The 17183-nt window shown below is 41.6% G+C and overlaps 1 protein-coding gene and 1 pseudogene across 1 annotated transcript in view; one reads left to right on the top strand and one right to left on the bottom strand.

Annotated features, from left to right (window-relative positions):
• RPS29 (ribosomal protein S29) overlaps positions 1-1434 on the top strand; it is a 2530-nt gene extending 1096 nt beyond the window's left edge. The window contains exon 3 of the mRNA XM_006160491.3: positions 1324-1434. Within this exon, the coding sequence (XP_006160553.1) occupies positions 1324-1332 (9 nt within the window). The 3' untranslated portion in view covers positions 1333-1434. The remainder of the gene's footprint in view (positions 1-1323) is intronic.
• A 14162-nt stretch (positions 1435-15596) lies between these two features.
• On the bottom strand, positions 15597-16032 carry LOC102470783 (60S acidic ribosomal protein P2 pseudogene; annotated as a pseudogene).
• Between the last annotated feature and the right edge of the window lie 1151 nt (positions 16033-17183).

Raw genomic sequence — 17183 nt, 5'->3', positions numbered from 1 at the left:
AGTCACCGGATAGATGTTCTCTCTGACTTTTAGAAAACATGGAGTGGTTCCTTTGGCAACATATATGCGAATCTACAAGAAAGGTGTGATATTGTAGGCGTTAAGGGAAAGGATACTGTTCAAAAAGAAATGTTCCACAAATGTTACCATGGCAAAACTGGAAGAGTCTACAATGTTACCCAGCATGCTGTTGGCATTGTTGTGAACAGACAAGTTAAGGGCAAGATTCTTGCCAAGAAAATTAATGTGCATATTGAGCATATTAAGCATTCTAAGAGTAGAGATAGCTTCCTAAAATGTGTGAAGGAAAATGACCAGAAAAAGAAAGAAGCCAAAGAAAAAGGTACCTGGGTTCAACTAAAGCGCCAGCCTGCTCCACCCAGAGACACACACTTTCTGAGAACCAATGGAAAGGAGCCTGAGCTACTGGAACTTGAATTCATGGCATGATGAATGTTAAAATAAACTAATCGGTGCTCTATTTAAAAAAAAATAGTTCTTTTCCCTGTGAAAAGTTTATCGGCTGTTGAGATAAAAATCACCATATTTCGGATGCTTAATTATTTCATAACAGGATTTTGAGTAGAACCTACTTGCTAGGAATAGATGTTCTGTATGGGTGTATTATAGTAGCTAGAAATTGTTACTATAAATCTGTATGGTGAGGTAGAAAGTTTTTTTTTTTTTTTTTTTTTTTTTTTTTTTTTTTTGGGAGGTTTTTGCTGTAGGACTTGTGTGCTTCCCGGAAAGACAGAGAGAGAGAGAGACAAAGTGAGAAATCACCCCCCAGGGAGGTTGGCCATGCTGCAATCCCTTTCCTCAGGATCTTGGGCATGTACGCACAGGCGCCCGGCGTGAGTTTAAGCCACCGGGTCCAGGACTCGAACCACAGTTGGCTACATGGGAGTCCAGCAACATATACATTACACTGTTGGTCCCTATGCTTGATATTTTATTATGGAAATTATAACTTATAACTCAGAGCTAGTGTGTCAAAAGAGGGGATGATTCCTCATTTTTCATAGGTTAAGATTAACTGTAGTTACTGTCTTGCTAACCATATTGAGCATTTGGTAAAGATCATTTTATATAATAGTGTTTTGTATTGATACATATTTCTTTGAGGAAAGAAAAGAGTACTAATAGTCAAAAATACAGTTGAGATTTCTGGAGTAGCTTGTAGTAGGCAGCTAGCAAATGCTTAAACTATATAGATCTTGGTGGTTTGGATGGGTGAAATTTCTAACTTCAGCATTCTGTGATGAGTCTGGTTGAATTTAAAGCATTTTGAAATAATTTCCTATCTGCTTTTTCTTTTTTCAGTTGGACTAAATGATCTTCCTTGAATGGATTGTCCAAGATATAAACCCAGTGAAAGAAATCATGCTGGCTATTTGTATATAAAATAAAATAAAATAAAACCCTTCGATTTTATAAGCGTCTTAATGTGACTAGATTATTTGGTTATAGATCTCTCTTTTTAGGACTTATTTTTATTGTCTTCTCAAGGGATTTGTTATTAAATATGTGGCATACCTTTCCTCAATTATATAGCAATATTCATGCAGGACTCTGATTAATGTCAGTTTTGTTTTTATACTTGGGAAGCGTGTGTTTAATTTCATGAAATGCCTGCTAAAGGGGGCCAAATGGTGACAAAGTGCAAGACTTGAATCTCTACAAGGCAGACATGTAATCCACGGTGGCTGAGGCTGGGGATGGATCACGGCATCAACATCTTGTCCAATCCCTTGTTCTTTGTCCCTCTCACTTGTGGAAAAAAGCTTTAAAATGCCTATTTGCAGGGGTCAGCAGGTGGCATAGTGGTTAGGGCACTGAACTCCCACATGGTTAACTGGTTCAAATCCCAGACCTGGTGGCTTGCTTTCTCACTTTTCTCTGTCTCTTGTGAGTGCATGTGCTCTATAGCAAATAATTTAAAAGCCTGTTACATACAGGAGCATCCAGAATATAAGCTTTTTCAAATAGTCTTGTGAGTAGTTGACTTTTTACACTTGAGCTGGGACAATAAAAGTGAAAAGAGTTTCAGGACAGGGACCAGCAGTTAGTGTAATGGCTATGTCGCTGGGCTCCCACATAGTCGACCGTGGTTTGAGTTGCGTGTGCGTGAGTGCCCAAGATCCCGAGAAGAGAATGGAGAAGGGATTGCGGCGTGGCCATCTCCCCTCGGGGGTGATTTCTCACTGTCTGTCTCGTCTGTCTGGCAAGCGCACGCGCCCTATAGCAAAATCCTCAAAAAAAAAAAGTTTCAGGACAGAAGCTATCACTAAAATCTGTTCTGGGCTATCTTCTGTTTGGGACATTTCACAGATGAAAGCTTGTAAAATTTTAGTGTGTGGAAGGAAATAATTGGATAATATGTACGTCGGCAAATGTGTATTTGGTGAGTAAAGCAGTAATTTTGAAGTGTTTTGAAGGGCAAGAGGGGGTACCATTTTGTAGGATCACATGGTCTTGAAAGCCATTTGTTTTAGCAGGTGATATTGTTAAGGTGCTGGATTCCCATGTGACTGACCACTGTTAAAGTCAGACCTGGCCACTTGAAAATCACAAATAAGTAGACTAATCTTTAAGGGAAAAAAAGCCATTTGTTGGCTCATTAGAAATACAGGCTGTGGGGGGTCCAGTGGGTGATGTGGTTAAGGCGCTGGACTCCCATGTGGGTTGACTACTGCTTGAGTCCTGGACCCAGCAGCATGAAACTCAAGCCAGGTGCATGTACAGGTGTGCCCAAAATCCTGAGGATAGTGGAGAAGGGATTATAGCATAGCTATTCCACCTGGGGATGATTTCTCACTTTCCATCTGTTGGCTATCTGGTGGGTGCATGTGCTCTACCTATAACAAAAATTTCTCCCCCAAGAAAATATGTGGCTTTAAGGTTCTGTAATAGTTACTGTAGAATAGGTGACTTAACACGATACTGGGAATGAATTAAAGTTGAATTTAAAGCATTTTGAAATAATTTCCTATCTGCTTTTTCTTTTTTCAGTTGGACTAAATGATCTTCCTTGAATGGATTGTCCAAGATATAAACCCAGTGAAAGAAATCATGCTGGCTATTTGTATATAAAATAAAATAAAATAAAACCCTTCGATTTTATAAGCGTCTTAATGTGACTAGATTATTTGGTTATAGATCTCTCTTTTTAGGACTTATTTTTATTGTCTTCTCAAGGGATTTGTTATTAAATATGTGGCATACCTTTCCTCAATTATATAGCAATATTCATGCAGGACTCTGATTAATGTCAGTTTTGTTTTTATACTTGGGAAGCGTGTGTTTAATTTCATGAAATGCCTGCTAAAGGGGGCCAAATGGTGACAAAGTGCAAGACTTGAATCTCTACAAGGCAGACATGTAATCCACGGTGGCTGAGGCTGGGGATGGATCACGGCATCAACATCTTGTCCAATCCCTTGTTCTTTGTCCCTCTCACTTGTGGAAAAAAGCTTTAAAATGCCTATTTGCAGGGGTCAGCAGGTGGCATAGTGGTTAGGGCACTGAACTCCCACATGGTTAACTGGTTCAAATCCCAGACCTGGTGGCTTGCTTTCTCACTTTTCTCTGTCTCTTGTGAGTGCATGTGCTCTATAGCAAATAATTTAAAAGCCTGTTACATACAGGAGCATCCAGAATATAAGCTTTTTCAAATAGTCTTGTGAGTAGTTGACTTTTTACACTTGAGCTGGGACAATAAAAGTGAAAAGAGTTTCAGGACAGGGACCAGCAGTTAGTGTAATGGCTATGTCGCTGGGCTCCCACATAGTCGACCGTGGTTTGAGTTGCGTGTGCGTGAGTGCCCAAGATCCCGAGAAGAGAATGGAGAAGGGATTGCGGCGTGGCCATCTCCCCTCGGGGGTGATTTCTCACTGTCTGTCTCGTCTGTCTGGCAAGCGCACGCGCCCTATAGCAAAATCCTCAAAAAAAAAAAGTTTCAGGACAGAAGCTATCACTAAAATCTGTTCTGGGCTATCTTCTGTTTGGGACATTTCACAGATGAAAGCTTGTAAAATTTTAGTGTGTGGAAGGAAATAATTGGATAATATGTACGTCGGCAAATGTGTATTTGGTGAGTAAAGCAGTAATTTTGAAGTGTTTTGAAGGGCAAGAGGGGGTACCATTTTGTAGGATCACATGGTCTTGAAAGCCATTTGTTTTAGCAGGTGATATTGTTAAGGTGCTGGATTCCCATGTGACTGACCACTGTTAAAGTCAGACCTGGCCACTTGAAAATCACAAATAAGTAGACTAATCTTTAAGGGAAAAAAAGCCATTTGTTGGCTCATTAGAAATACAGGCTGTGGGGGGTCCAGTGGGTGATGTGGTTAAGGCGCTGGACTCCCATGTGGGTTGACTACTGCTTGAGTCCTGGACCCAGCAGCATGAAACTCAAGCCAGGTGCATGTACAGGTGTGCCCAAAATCCTGAGGATAGTGGAGAAGGGATTATAGCATAGCTATTCCACCTGGGGATGATTTCTCACTTTCCATCTGTTGGCTATCTGGTGGGTGCATGTGCTCTACCTATAACAAAAATTTCTCCCCCAAGAAAATATGTGGCTTTAAGGTTCTGTAATAGTTACTGTAGAATAGGTGACTTAACACGATACTGGGAATGAATTAAAGTAGGCTCTCCCTACACTTGATCTTAGCCAAAAGGCCGAGAAGCGATAAAGTAGGCTCTCCCTGAAAGTCGAGTCTTGTACTTGCCATGTTGTCATCATCTGGGGACCTGTTAAAAATGCTGAGTATTGGGCTCTACCCCACACCTGAGTCCATCTGTATTTTAGCAAGAGCCCCTACGTGATTGCATGTATTCATGTGTGAGAGCACTGCTCTAGCATTCATGTACCACGTAACAATTTGGTCAAGGGAGGAACACACCATGGTCTCATAAGGAGTATGTGGGTTGTACTATCTAGGTTTGTAGGTACACTAATATGTTTCCACATAAGGAAATTGTGTAATGGTGCATAGCACGGAATACGCCCCCTTTGCCATGTTTGAATTCCTGTGGTATTATGCACTGGAGATTCTGTAGTAAACAAAGTTGCTCTCACTTGAATCGATAAATCAGTGGAGCAGCAGTCTGTGAGAGTAGGCCTTTGAAGAAAAACTATGGGGTGTATGTGTGCTACCTGGTTGGAGGAGAAAATCATGTGCAGATTTGGGTTAAAAGCTTACTAGGCAGAAGTTACAGCATAGGTTCTGTAGGGCAGAGAATTCCCAGGTGCAGCCTTCTAGGGATAGCAGAGTTGACTAGAGTAGAGTAGGAATCAGGATCTATACTAGTCCTGTAGGCTGTGGTTTCATGTAAGCGAGCCAAGCTTCCATTTGGAGAGTAGGAGCAATGTGAACTGAGAAATACCACTCATTTTTAGGAGCAAAATAGACATTTTTTACTTGATGAGATTTTTGCTTTAGGATGCATGTGCTTGCCAGAGAGGCATAGAGACAGAAATCAAGAAATCACCTGGGGCGGGGAGACTAGCCACACTGCAGTCCCTTCTCCATTCTCTCGGGATTTTTGGCATGCATGTACACTTGCCTCGTGTGTTTTAACCCACTGGTTCCAGGACTCAAACCACAGTTGAGTGTGTGGGAATCCAGCAATGTAATCATTATATTGTCTGCTGGTCCTGCAAAGTAGATTTTACTGGGGCAAAGGTATGACTAGGAAATGAGACTGCTGCAATAGGTAAGCGGCCTTTGCATGGATGAGGATAAATGGGAATGGTTGAGGTAGTCAGTAATAGTGGCTTCTGACACAAGAGATGACAGGATTTGTTAAAGGGTTGGACATTGGAGACAGGAGTAAGGAACAGCTCCAACAGTCTGGGCCTAAGCATCTGGAAGGACAGAATTATTATTGAGATGGGTTGGGAAAACTAGTTTTGTGAAGATGAATGAGTTTATCTTATTAATACCACCTCCTTGGAAAAGCAAGGAGGTGGTATACTGGAAGCCAGTGGAGGAACCTGTTTGAAGCAGGGAATGATCAGCTGTAGAGGATTGATCACATATAGTTTTATCTGCCAGGGAGAAAGTGTGACCAAAGAGTTGGAGTAGAAAGAGGATCTTACTGGTTGCAGCTGAATTACCTGGTCAATATTTGAAAACAAATGGTTGAACACATTGTTAGTATGCCCCCTAGGACCTAAAAGGAGCTCATGAAAATTAAGGGCACTGAGCTTAAGTTCTGTGAGCTTCATAACAAATCTGCCTCTGTTTGCAATACTGAGTTTAGGAATGTGAAGGGACTGCAAAAAGTTTGTGGAAAGTGGAATTAAAACACGCCTTTATTTTGGTGCAAAGAAATTTCCTGAAATCTATGCATAGTTTTTTCATAATACACATTTTCAATGAATATTTTGAAGATCTTTTATGTGATAAACTGCATTTGCTGCTGGGGAAGTCTCCAGGAAAGAGCCAAATGTCTGTCAAGGTAAGGAGGAAGAAAGGATATTAGGAGATGAAGGTGTAGGAAAGACTTCTAGTAATGGGATGAGCTGGTATAGATGAAGATGGTTGAAAAGTGTCAGCCAGTGAAACACAAAGGAAATTTGGGAGACAAAGATGAGAGAGGCTTACACATTTGGTGGTGATTTAAGTCCATGAAGATGTGAAATGTTCAAACAAGCATTGGTGTGAGAAAATACATTCTTGGTTTTTAGTCCTGTCTTGGTCTGTTTGGGCTGTTGTAACAGAATACCAAAGACTGGGTGGCTTGAGGCTGAAAATACATTAGGATGTCAGCAGATTCTGTCTGCTGAGGGCTGTTTCCTGATTCACAGATGGTGCCTTTTCACTGCCCTCACATGGTGGATGGGGCCTATTTTATAAGGGCACTAAACCCATGAGAGCATAGACCTCATGACCTTATCACCTCCCCAAAACCCCACCTCCTAAAACTATTGTCTTCAAGGTTAAGTTTTGACATGAATTTTGGTGGAATACAAATATTTAGGCCAGAGCAGCTCCTGTAATACAACAACTCTGAGATATCCTCATTTTACGAATGGGGGAACTGAGCACAAACATTAAGTACCTAGAGAAATAATTTTCAGTAATAAGGTGGAAAATTGCCAGTATGATTAAGTTTCACTATGTTAAAAAGAAACAAACCAGCAAACAAACCAGAAAAATGGAAGTTCGCCCGTGTGATTGCAGAACTTGCCTTTGGGTGACAGAATTATAAGTTTATAAGTGATTTGCTTGGTAGCAGTATCAGATTACAATTCACTTGGGAGTGGTCAGCAGGTGACGGGGTGGTTAAGTCACTAGATTTCCCACATGGCTGACTACAGTTCTAGTCCCAGACCCAGTGGCTTGAAAATCATGCTGGGTACATGTGTGTTAGTGCTCAGAATCCCAAGAGGAGAAAGATTGCACCAAGGCCATCCCTGTGGGGGGCTAGGGGGTGAGGTGTGACTTCTCACTTCCCTCACTCTGTCTCCAGCAAGTGTACATGCCCTATGACAAAAACATTTAAAAAAAAATTTACTTAGGGATAATGTAGCCAGTGACTGTAGTATATAATGCAATGTATAGTTTCCCTGGTATCAATATTGCTAGCTGAGCTTTGACTTCTCCCCAGACAGCTCATTCTTTTTTTTAATAATTACTTTATTTAATTGTATTTATTTATCTATTTATTTTATTTTGACTAGAGAGGGACACACACACACACACACACACACACACACACACACACAGAGAGCGAGAGAGAGAGAGAGAAAGAGAAAGAAAGCTACCATGTGTGGGACTCCAACCACGGTCAGCCATGTGGGAGTCCAGCACCCTTAACCACCATGCCATCTGCCAGCCCCAAGAGATATTTGCCATAGGTTACATGTACTCACCAGAGAGACAGAGAGATAAAAAGCCAGAAATCACCCCCCTCCAGGGGGGATGGCCATGCCACAATCCCTTCTCTTCTGTCCTCTTGGAATTTTGGGGCACACATGTACTCATGCCTGACATGAACTAAACAGCTCATTATATTTTTTAGTATTTTTATTTTTTATTTGAAGAATAAGTGGGAAAGTGAAATACATTTTAGTTTGCCAGAGAGTAAGACAGAGAGGGAGGAAGAAAGAGAAAGTGAGAGAGCACTCTCAAGAGGATGGAACACCCTGCAATTCCTTCTCCTCCACTCTCCTCTCTGGATTTTGGACACATATACACGTGTGCCTGGTGTGTTTTTCAAGCCACCAGATCCGAAGCCGAAACAACACAACTGGTCATATGGGAGACCACCACCTTCACCACTGCACCTGGCTTCTCACAGGCCTCACATGGTGGATGGGGCATATAAAGGCACTAAACCCATGAGAGCAGAGACCTCATGACCTTATCACCTTCCCAAAGCCCCACCTCCTTCATTCTGTTTTTAGATTGCTCTAAATAGTAAGTACTTTCTTAGCGTCATTATGATTTCCTTGTACTGATTTCATTTTTCTTTTTACAAAATTTACTAGCGGTTATATGTGCTTGCCAGAGACAGAGAGTGAGATAGTGGAAAAGCTAGAAAGCACTCCCCCATGGGCAATGGCTACATTACAGTCCTTTCTCCATTTCTTACTCCTTTCAGGAATTGGGGCACACATGCACACACACACACAACATGTTTTTCAAGCTGCAGGGTCTGGGAATCTGTGCAGTTGGCCATGGGGGATCCAACTGCCTTAACCACTGTGCCATCTGCTGGCCCTCCTTATACTGATTTCAGCTGCCACCTCTGTGTTGTCCTCTACAACACAAGTTTGATCTCTGCAAGGAAAAAGGGCTAAATATTTAGGCATGAAGGCCTCTCATGTTTTCCTAGAGTCTTATTTCTAGGTAACTTTTCTCTTTCTTTTAAAGGGTTTTGCCATAGAGCATGTGTGAGAGAGAGAGACAGTAAGAGGGAAAGTGAGAAATCACTCCCCCTCGTCCCCCCAGAGGTGATGGCCACACCAAAATCCCTTTTCTTCCGTTTTCCTCCTAGGATTTTGGACATGTGTGCCCAATGTGATTTTTAAGCTGCCAGATCTGGGACTCAGACTGTGTTTGGCTATGTGAGAATCCAATGCTTTGACCACTACCACCTTTGGATTATTATTTTTTATTTTTGAGAGTTTTTTTTCTGTTTAATTTTTTATTATTTTTTAAAATTTTATACATTTAATCACATTATTATTTGTCTTACAAAATGGATATTTCAACAGGTGAACATTTCTCCCTAGTACAGTTGATAAAACTACAAAATATCTTCAACAAATAAGCTCACTTTTCTTTGTGCCATTAATGTGAGAGGTTTTTGCTATAGAGTGTGTGCGCTCACCAGAAAGAGACAGAGAGACAGAAAGTGAGAAATCACCCCCCAGGGGGGATGGCCATGTTGCAGTCCCTTCTCCTCCATTCTCCTTTCAGGATCGTGGGCACATATGCACACGTGCCAGGCATGAGTTTAAGCCACCGGGTCCAGGACTCAAACTGCAGTCGACTACATGGGAGTCCAGCAACCTAGCCATTACACCAACTGCTGGCCATCACCTTTGGATTATTTAAACTGTTCTTCAGGATATGATTTAGGGCAAGCTTCGGTATTCTTTGAAATAATTCCACCCCATCTGTATCCTGACAGTTCCTGACACTGTTTCACAGGGCAGATATCTAGTAAAAATTTAATGAATTAATGCATGAATGAACAGTTTTAGTAATGACTTTAAATAATTGTATATTATTGCTTCTTTCCTTTAACTGGGTCTCCTTTTGTCATTATAGGAAAACCAGGACCAGTCCAGTGTTCTGGTGGTTAAGGGAGCTGGATCCCATGTGGCCAACTATGCAGTTGAAATCCAAGCACTGGCAGCTTGAAAAATACACTGTGCATGTGTACTCGTGTACCCCAAATCCTGACAGGATAGAGAAATGGAGGAAAAGGGATTCTGGTGTGGCTATGCCCCACTGAGAGGTATTTTCTCCCTCTCCCACTGTCTCTGTCTCTGGAGAGTACACATACCCTCTGGCAAATTAAACGTCACAAAACAAGAAAAACCAGAGATCCTGGCCTTTGGACATCTTTCTTCATGACTAATATCTCTAATAATTTTCAAATAACTTCTTCAAATAACTTCTGCCTGGAAACTAGTTCTTGATGAAAATTATCTTTTTTAAAAATAATTTATTTTATTCATTCATTCATTTACTTTTAAAAATTTGAATAGAGAGATACAGAGGGTGAGAGTGAGAGAGAGAGGAAGCAAGAAAGCAAGCCACCAGATTCAGGACTTGAACCCTGGTCAGCCATGTGAGAGTGTCCGGCACCTTAACCACCATGTCACCTGCTGATCCCCGAAAATTATCTTTAATGGTTATTGGTGCCAAGGAATTTGGGCTTTTGGGTGGGGAGAGCAAAACTTTTCTAGAGATATGATTAAGAAGCGCTAATAGAGCTGGCAGGTGGAGTGGTGGTTAAGGACTCTGGACTCCCACATGGTTGACCATGGTTTGAGTCCAGGACCTGGTGCTTGCTTTCTCACTAACCCCTTTCCCTCCTTACTCTGTCCCTCTCTGGTCAAATTAAAATAAATAAATAAATAAAGTTAAATAAAATAATTCTTAACAAAAAAAAAGAAGCGCTAAATGTTTAGGCATTAAGACCTTTCATGTTTTCTAGAATCCTATTTCTAGATAACCAGAAGGTGTTTGAATTTCCTCAATATCCACAAAAACTGAAGAAAGGTAAAAGGAAAAGAAGACTGCACTGCTAGTTGTTTTTCAAGGGTTAGTCTAGAACATAAACATTTTAGATGGTTGATGTGTGTGTGTGTGTGTGTGTGTGTGTGTGTGTAAATAAAGCTCTGTGAGGGGACTTCAAAAATTCTGTAGAAAAATGGGATTAAGGTATGGATATATTTTGGTGCAAAACAGTTTTGAAATCCATGTGTAGTTTTTCTTAATATGCATTTTCCACAAAGTTTTCAAAGATTCTTCATATAGAGACCAACCGTTAGAGGAGACTATTATCTGTGTTAGTTTTAGGTGTCCTCAGTCCTAGAGTTTTAAAAGAATTGAGATAGGAAATGACAAGCTTAATCTACACGAGCTAATTATCATTTCATGTCTGGAACGTAAGTCACTTCATTGATTAGGAAGGAATATAAAGAAGCTAGAAATGGCTCTCTTGTTTACTGGAAATCCTTTTGTTAAACTCCGTCTATAATGTATGTCAATGGTGGCCACTCCTTTAACTGGTTCCAGACTGGACCTTCTGAGTGCTACAAACAATTTTATACAAACAATTGCTAGGTTTCCTGATGGACATGCTGAAGGCCTGTGGTACTATAGCCTCCTTCTCTTCTCTTTGTCACTCATTCACTTCATTGTTCCTGATAGTCTCCTGGGTGTCTAGGAATCTGCTTAGAAAGAGATCCCTGCTGGAACCAGGTGGCATGGTGGCTGGGGAGCTGTACTCCCACATGGCTGGCCCGTAGTTTGAGTCTTGGACCTGGCAGCTTGCTTTCTCACTTTCCCTCTCTCTCTCTCTCTCTGGTGAGCACACATGCCCTAGCAGATTAAAATAATAGTAATAAATAAAATTACATAATTATTTAAAAAAAGAGAAAGAGATCCTGTCTGCCTATATAGTTTAAGAATCACTGAGCTGGGGACAGAGATTAAAGTCTCCTGCTCTGGAAGTGACTGGTGTGCACTCAACTGGACCTTATCTCCAGAGTCCAGAGGACACATTTCAGGAAGGTGTACTCTGAGCCCAAGTGACCAGCATTGCCTTCCCCTTTGACACAGACAGTCTGGTCACCTTCCTGGATTCCTGTTCACTTCCGTGTGGGTGATGACTCTTGACTGGGGCTTTTCATGTCCTCAGTCAGCTCATCAGACTCAACAGGCTGCTGAAGGTCTATAGTAATACCTGTATCACGGCAAATAACCTTGAAATTCTTCTATACCATCATTAACAAATAGGGAAGAGTGCACTTCCACTGACAGAGACTGTGGCTAGAGTTGTTGAGATTTGGAAGAAAGGCAGTATTTAGGAAAGTGGGCTGAGGGGGGAGTAAAGGAAAGTAAACAGAGTAAAGAAGTAATGGGGGGGAGATTGGGCAGCAGGTAGCATGGTGGTTAAGGTGCTGGATTCCCACTGGCTAACCATGGTTTGAGTCCTGAATCCAGCAGCTTGAAAATCACACTGGGTGTGTGTGCATGTGTGCCCAAAATCCCAAGAGGAGAATGGAGAAGAGATTGCAGTGGGATGAAGTGAGGCCATCCCTCTGGGAGGATGATTTCTCTCTTTCCTTCTCACGTCTCTGGTGGTGGCATGTCTCTATGGCAAAACCCTTAAACAAACAAAAAAAGAAAAAATAAATGAACTGGGCAAGTGGGAGAGAAAGAGACACTGGTGTTAAGAGAAAAACTGTGCTTTCTTTCTGCTTGTATATTACAATAGATCTGTCACCCTCAGTATAGGGTCCTATTGATCTTCTTGAAGATCTTTTAGGACAGGTTTGTACCCAGGAGCTGACTTTGTAACTTCTTAGTATTTGTATTCTGGGTTTAGAATGGGGTCCCTGTTGCAGCAATGAACGAAAAGAAAGGCTTAGTTAAATAGTATTGTATGAGTGCAAGTGCCAATAGCCTCATGTACATTGTACAACCCTATAATAATTATGCTGACCATGTAAACAGCTCCCCTGTGTAGACTACTACGCCTCCATTGCCAGACATCAAGCATTAACAGCAATTGCTACAAAAATCAATAAGCCTTTACCCAAAGAACTAAAGATATGTGACTTACTAAAACCCTTAACAGTTGCCCATAAAAAGTAATTTCTCATTATATTAATGCTATAGAAGGCTTTTGTTTTATTTCCTAAATAATACCAAGATTGCATATTAAGGGACTACTTGATAGAGTGATAAATATTCATGGCATACAGACAAATTAAAAGGATAAAATAAAAAGAAAGGGAACCTGTTTCTTAGCAATCTACTTAGTTGAATTTCATAAACTGAGTCTGGTTCATTTTGAGTTTTCTTTTCACACACCCACAAATCCCATTTTATTATGACACTTAGGCATCTGTTCTTCCCTGTTGATAATTAATTTTTAAAAATTAATTATTAATTTTGGAGCGGTTTTTGCTATAGGGTGCATGTGCTCGCCAGAAAGACAGAGAGAAACAGAGAGACAGAAAGTGAGAAATCACCCTCCCAGTGGGGATAGCCGCACCACAATCCCTTCTCCTCCATTCTCCTCTTGGGATCTTGGGCACGCACACACACATGCCCTGCATGAGTTTAAACCACTGGGTCCGTGACTCGAACCATAGTCAACCACATGGGAATCCAGCAACATAGCCATTATGCCATCTGCTGGTCCCAATTAATTTTTATTAACATTCATGAAGATCAAGTGTGGTCATCTAGCACAGATGATATTTTTCCCTCCTTTTGTTTTTTGAGAGTTTTTTGCTATAGGGTGCATTTGCTCACCAGAAAGACAGACAGAGACAGAAAGACAGAAAGTGAGAAATCACCCCCGGGGGGATGGCCATGCCATAGTTCCTTCTCCTCTGTTCTCCTCTTGGTAGCTTGAACACACACGCACACGTGCCTGGCGTGAGTTTAAGCCACTGGGTCCAGGACTCGAACCATAGTCAACCACATGGGAATCCAGCAACATAGCCATTATGCTAACTGCTGGTCCCACAGATGATATTTTCAATCAACAACAAAAGGATAGAGTTGGGGCCAGCAGATGGTGTAAAGGTTATGTTGCTGGACTCCTGCATAGTCAACCATGGATCAAGTCCTGGACCGAGCGGCTAAAAACTCATGCTGGGCACGTATGCATGAATGCCTAATATCTCAATAGGAGAATGGAGGAGAATGGATTTCAGCATGGCCATTCCCCTTGGGGATGATTTTTCACTTTTTGTCTCTCTATCTTTGTCTCTCCGGTGAGCACACATGCCCAATAGCAAAAATCTCTCTTTAAAAAAAAAAAAAAAAGGATAGAGTTTTTGAAAACCAATTCATATCTGGAACTATAGCAGAACAAAAAGGATGGTCTACTCCATTAGCAGTGACATGTTTGAGTGATCCAAGGGGTGTTGACCAGCTGTATAAACGATACAGAAGGTAAACCTTATCATTGTACGTTTTTGTCTTGGCCCAGTTTTATAAAATGTTATAGCATCTGAAATTCCAAAGTCCTGTGTCTAGGGTGGTTTAGTGTTTGATGTTTAGTTATAACTTGGGGGAGAAGCATCTTTCGTATCACTGACTAAACAGAAACCACCTTCCTCTTTTGGCTCTTCTTGGGGGAGTGTTGTTTTTCAACCTTGGCGTTTCTCTATATTCTTGTCTAAATCTTCTGCTGTTAGGCCGCATTTACAGTTCTTGGGGGAAAATAATAATGTATATATCTGAATTGTCCTTCTCCTTCCCCTCCTCTTCCTTCTTCTTCTCCTTCTTCTTTTTCTTCTTCTTTCTTCAAATTTGCCAAAGGGTACATGTGCTCCAGAGAAAGAGAGATGATTGGGGTGGAGAGGGCTGGGACAGGGGAAGTGAGAAAGCACCTTTATAGGGAATGGTCATTTCTCCCTCCTTTTGGAATTTTGGTTACACCACACACTTGCCCCCAGTGTGTTTTCTTAAGCCCTCCAGTCTGGGACTTGAACCACACAGTAGCCACGTGGAATCCAGCTGCTTTAACCACCATCTAGCCCTGAATTGTTGTCTTTTAAATCTTGCATTAGAAAGAGTCTTCAGATCTGACATTTTGTATTAGTAGGATTTTATATTTAATGGTGGTTTTATATACATTGTCTCATTGATCTTCACAAGAATCTTGCCAGAGAAGCAGATCAAGGCTTGTGACCCATGTTTATAGAGTGTAAAACTGATGCTGGTGGAGGTTATGTTACTTACTCCAAGACCCACAAGAAGCTGTTGAGCTATAATTTAATGTCCGGATCCAAGGCTAAGGCTTTCCTCATCATGCCACGTTGATGCCACTTACTTTTTCGGAGTGCATTTCTTTTTATTTATTTTTTGGTCATTTATTTTTTAAGGTTCTTGTCACAGGGTTCATGTGCTTGCCAGAGAGAGATGGAGACAGTGAGAGGAAAAGTGAGAAATCATCCCCACCAGGTTTGCCACAGTGCAAACCCTTCTCCTCCATTCTCCTCTCAGGATTTTGGGCATGCACACACACACATGTGCCTGGTGTGGTTTTCAAGCTGCTAGGTTTGGGACTTCAATAGTGATCAGCCATGTGAGAGTCCACTGGCCCTAATTATTTTTTAATTTTTAAAATTTTATGTAAAAATGCGGGGCCAGCAAGCGGGGTGGTGGTTAAGGTTGCTGGACTCGCATATGGCCAACTGCAGTTTGAGTCCCAAACCCGTAGCTTGCTTTCTCACTTTCCCTTTCTCTCTCTCATTTTGTCCCTCTTGGGTCAAATTGAAATAAATAAATAAATACATAAATAAGTAAAGTTAAATAAAATTAGAAAAAAGTTTAATATTTTATGTAAAAATGCTTTATTTGCAGGGGAGCTGGAGTTTAATCAAATAGGCCAAATCCCATGTCGTCCGTCGTCTGATTCTTCGGACTCCTTCTCAGCTTTCTTCTCTTCAGCTGCAGCAGGCACAGAACCAGCAGCAGGGACTACAGAGCCCGCAGTGCAGAGACATCCACAGCCCCACCAGCAGGCACACTGGCCAGCTTGCCAATACCCTGGGCAAGGACGTCTTCAATGTTTTTTCCGTCCAGCTCACTAATGGCCTTGTTCAATCAGTTGTCATCTGCCTTGATGCCCATGCTGTCCAGGATCTTCTTGATGTCCTTGGCGCTGGGGGAGGTATTGCTGCCAAGGGTGCCCAGCTGGTAGGAGGTGATATAACACATTCCGGTAGCAGCTGACAGCCCTCCTCATGCGTGTGACCTCAGCAGGGTCAAGGAGCAAAAGCTAAAATAATTCTTTAAAAAAAAAAATTGTCCGAGCAAAGAAGCACATAGTCCAGAAAAGTATCAAACATAGACTTCTGTTGTTTCTCCCCATGGAATCATAGACTGCATTATTTTCCTAGAATTAATATGTGACAATCTATATGAATATTACTGGCCAAGGAAGTTCATTCAACCCTTAGTGTTCAGAGTTTTCACTGAGCTCTAAGGGCTCCTTCATGTATGCATGGTTCATTGGCCACATGACTGATCTCAGCCTCAATCCCTTTAGGAAGCTGAGTTGATACCACATGACAACCAACCTCCACCCATTTACATCCACTTATCTGTACATCATTGGTGTGGCTCAAAGCCTCCACTCTAACTCACAGCATTACTATCCGGCTAGCCCAAGATCCATAGGTAATGAAGACACTCCTAGCAGGTATGATATTCCAAGGTCTTAGAGATCATGTCCCAGAAGCCTAGGGACAAAAGCAGACCTCTTTGGTCAAGGTTAAATTTTTTTTACCACGCAGTGACAAGTCTCTCTGTCATTATAGATCTCTAATTTCCTCCAGAGTTGTTTTATGAGTTTCAGTGTTCTTATTTCTTTTGTGGCAGGGTACGTGTATTTGCAAGAGAGTGAAAGAGAGATGGAGAGAGGGAAAATAAGGCCATGCTGCAATCCCTCTCCTCCCTTCTCCTGTTGGGATTTTGGGCATACACACACACACACACATACACACACACACACACACACACACACACACACACCCCTAACGTTTTTTAAGCTGCTGGGTCCGGGATTTGAATGGTGCAATGGCCATGTGGGATCTAGCTGCCTTAACCACCACACACCTGACTGACTCTCAATATACTTTCTTGAGGCTAGTGAGTCTTCACTTTTTTTTTTCTCTGCTCTTACCTATGTAGGACTTGTGTGCTGCCTGATTCTACTTCTGGGGATTTTTGCATCATGGTCTGAGTTGATCAGGATCAGAAACAGGTATGGAATGTCCTAAGGCACAGAGAGGGAGAAGCAAGAATAGAACTCTGCTGGCTCGCTTCCCATTTATTATCCCATAGCTGGGCTGTGTCCTCGCCTCAGGAAAAGCTTGTTCTACCCACCTCACTACCCCTAGTTCAAAGCATCCTTCCATTTCCCCAAAGGTTTCTCAAAATGTAATCTATATTCTTTTA

The sequence above is a fragment of the Tupaia chinensis genome, unplaced genomic scaffold (genome assembly GCF_000334495.1).
Source record: "Tupaia chinensis unplaced genomic scaffold, TupChi_1.0 Scaffold000688_1, whole genome shotgun sequence".
NCBI lineage: Eukaryota > Metazoa > Chordata > Mammalia > Scandentia > Tupaiidae > Tupaia > Tupaia belangeri.
Note: the sequence above shows the minus strand (reverse complement) of the source record. Positions and strands in the feature narration are given on the sequence as shown.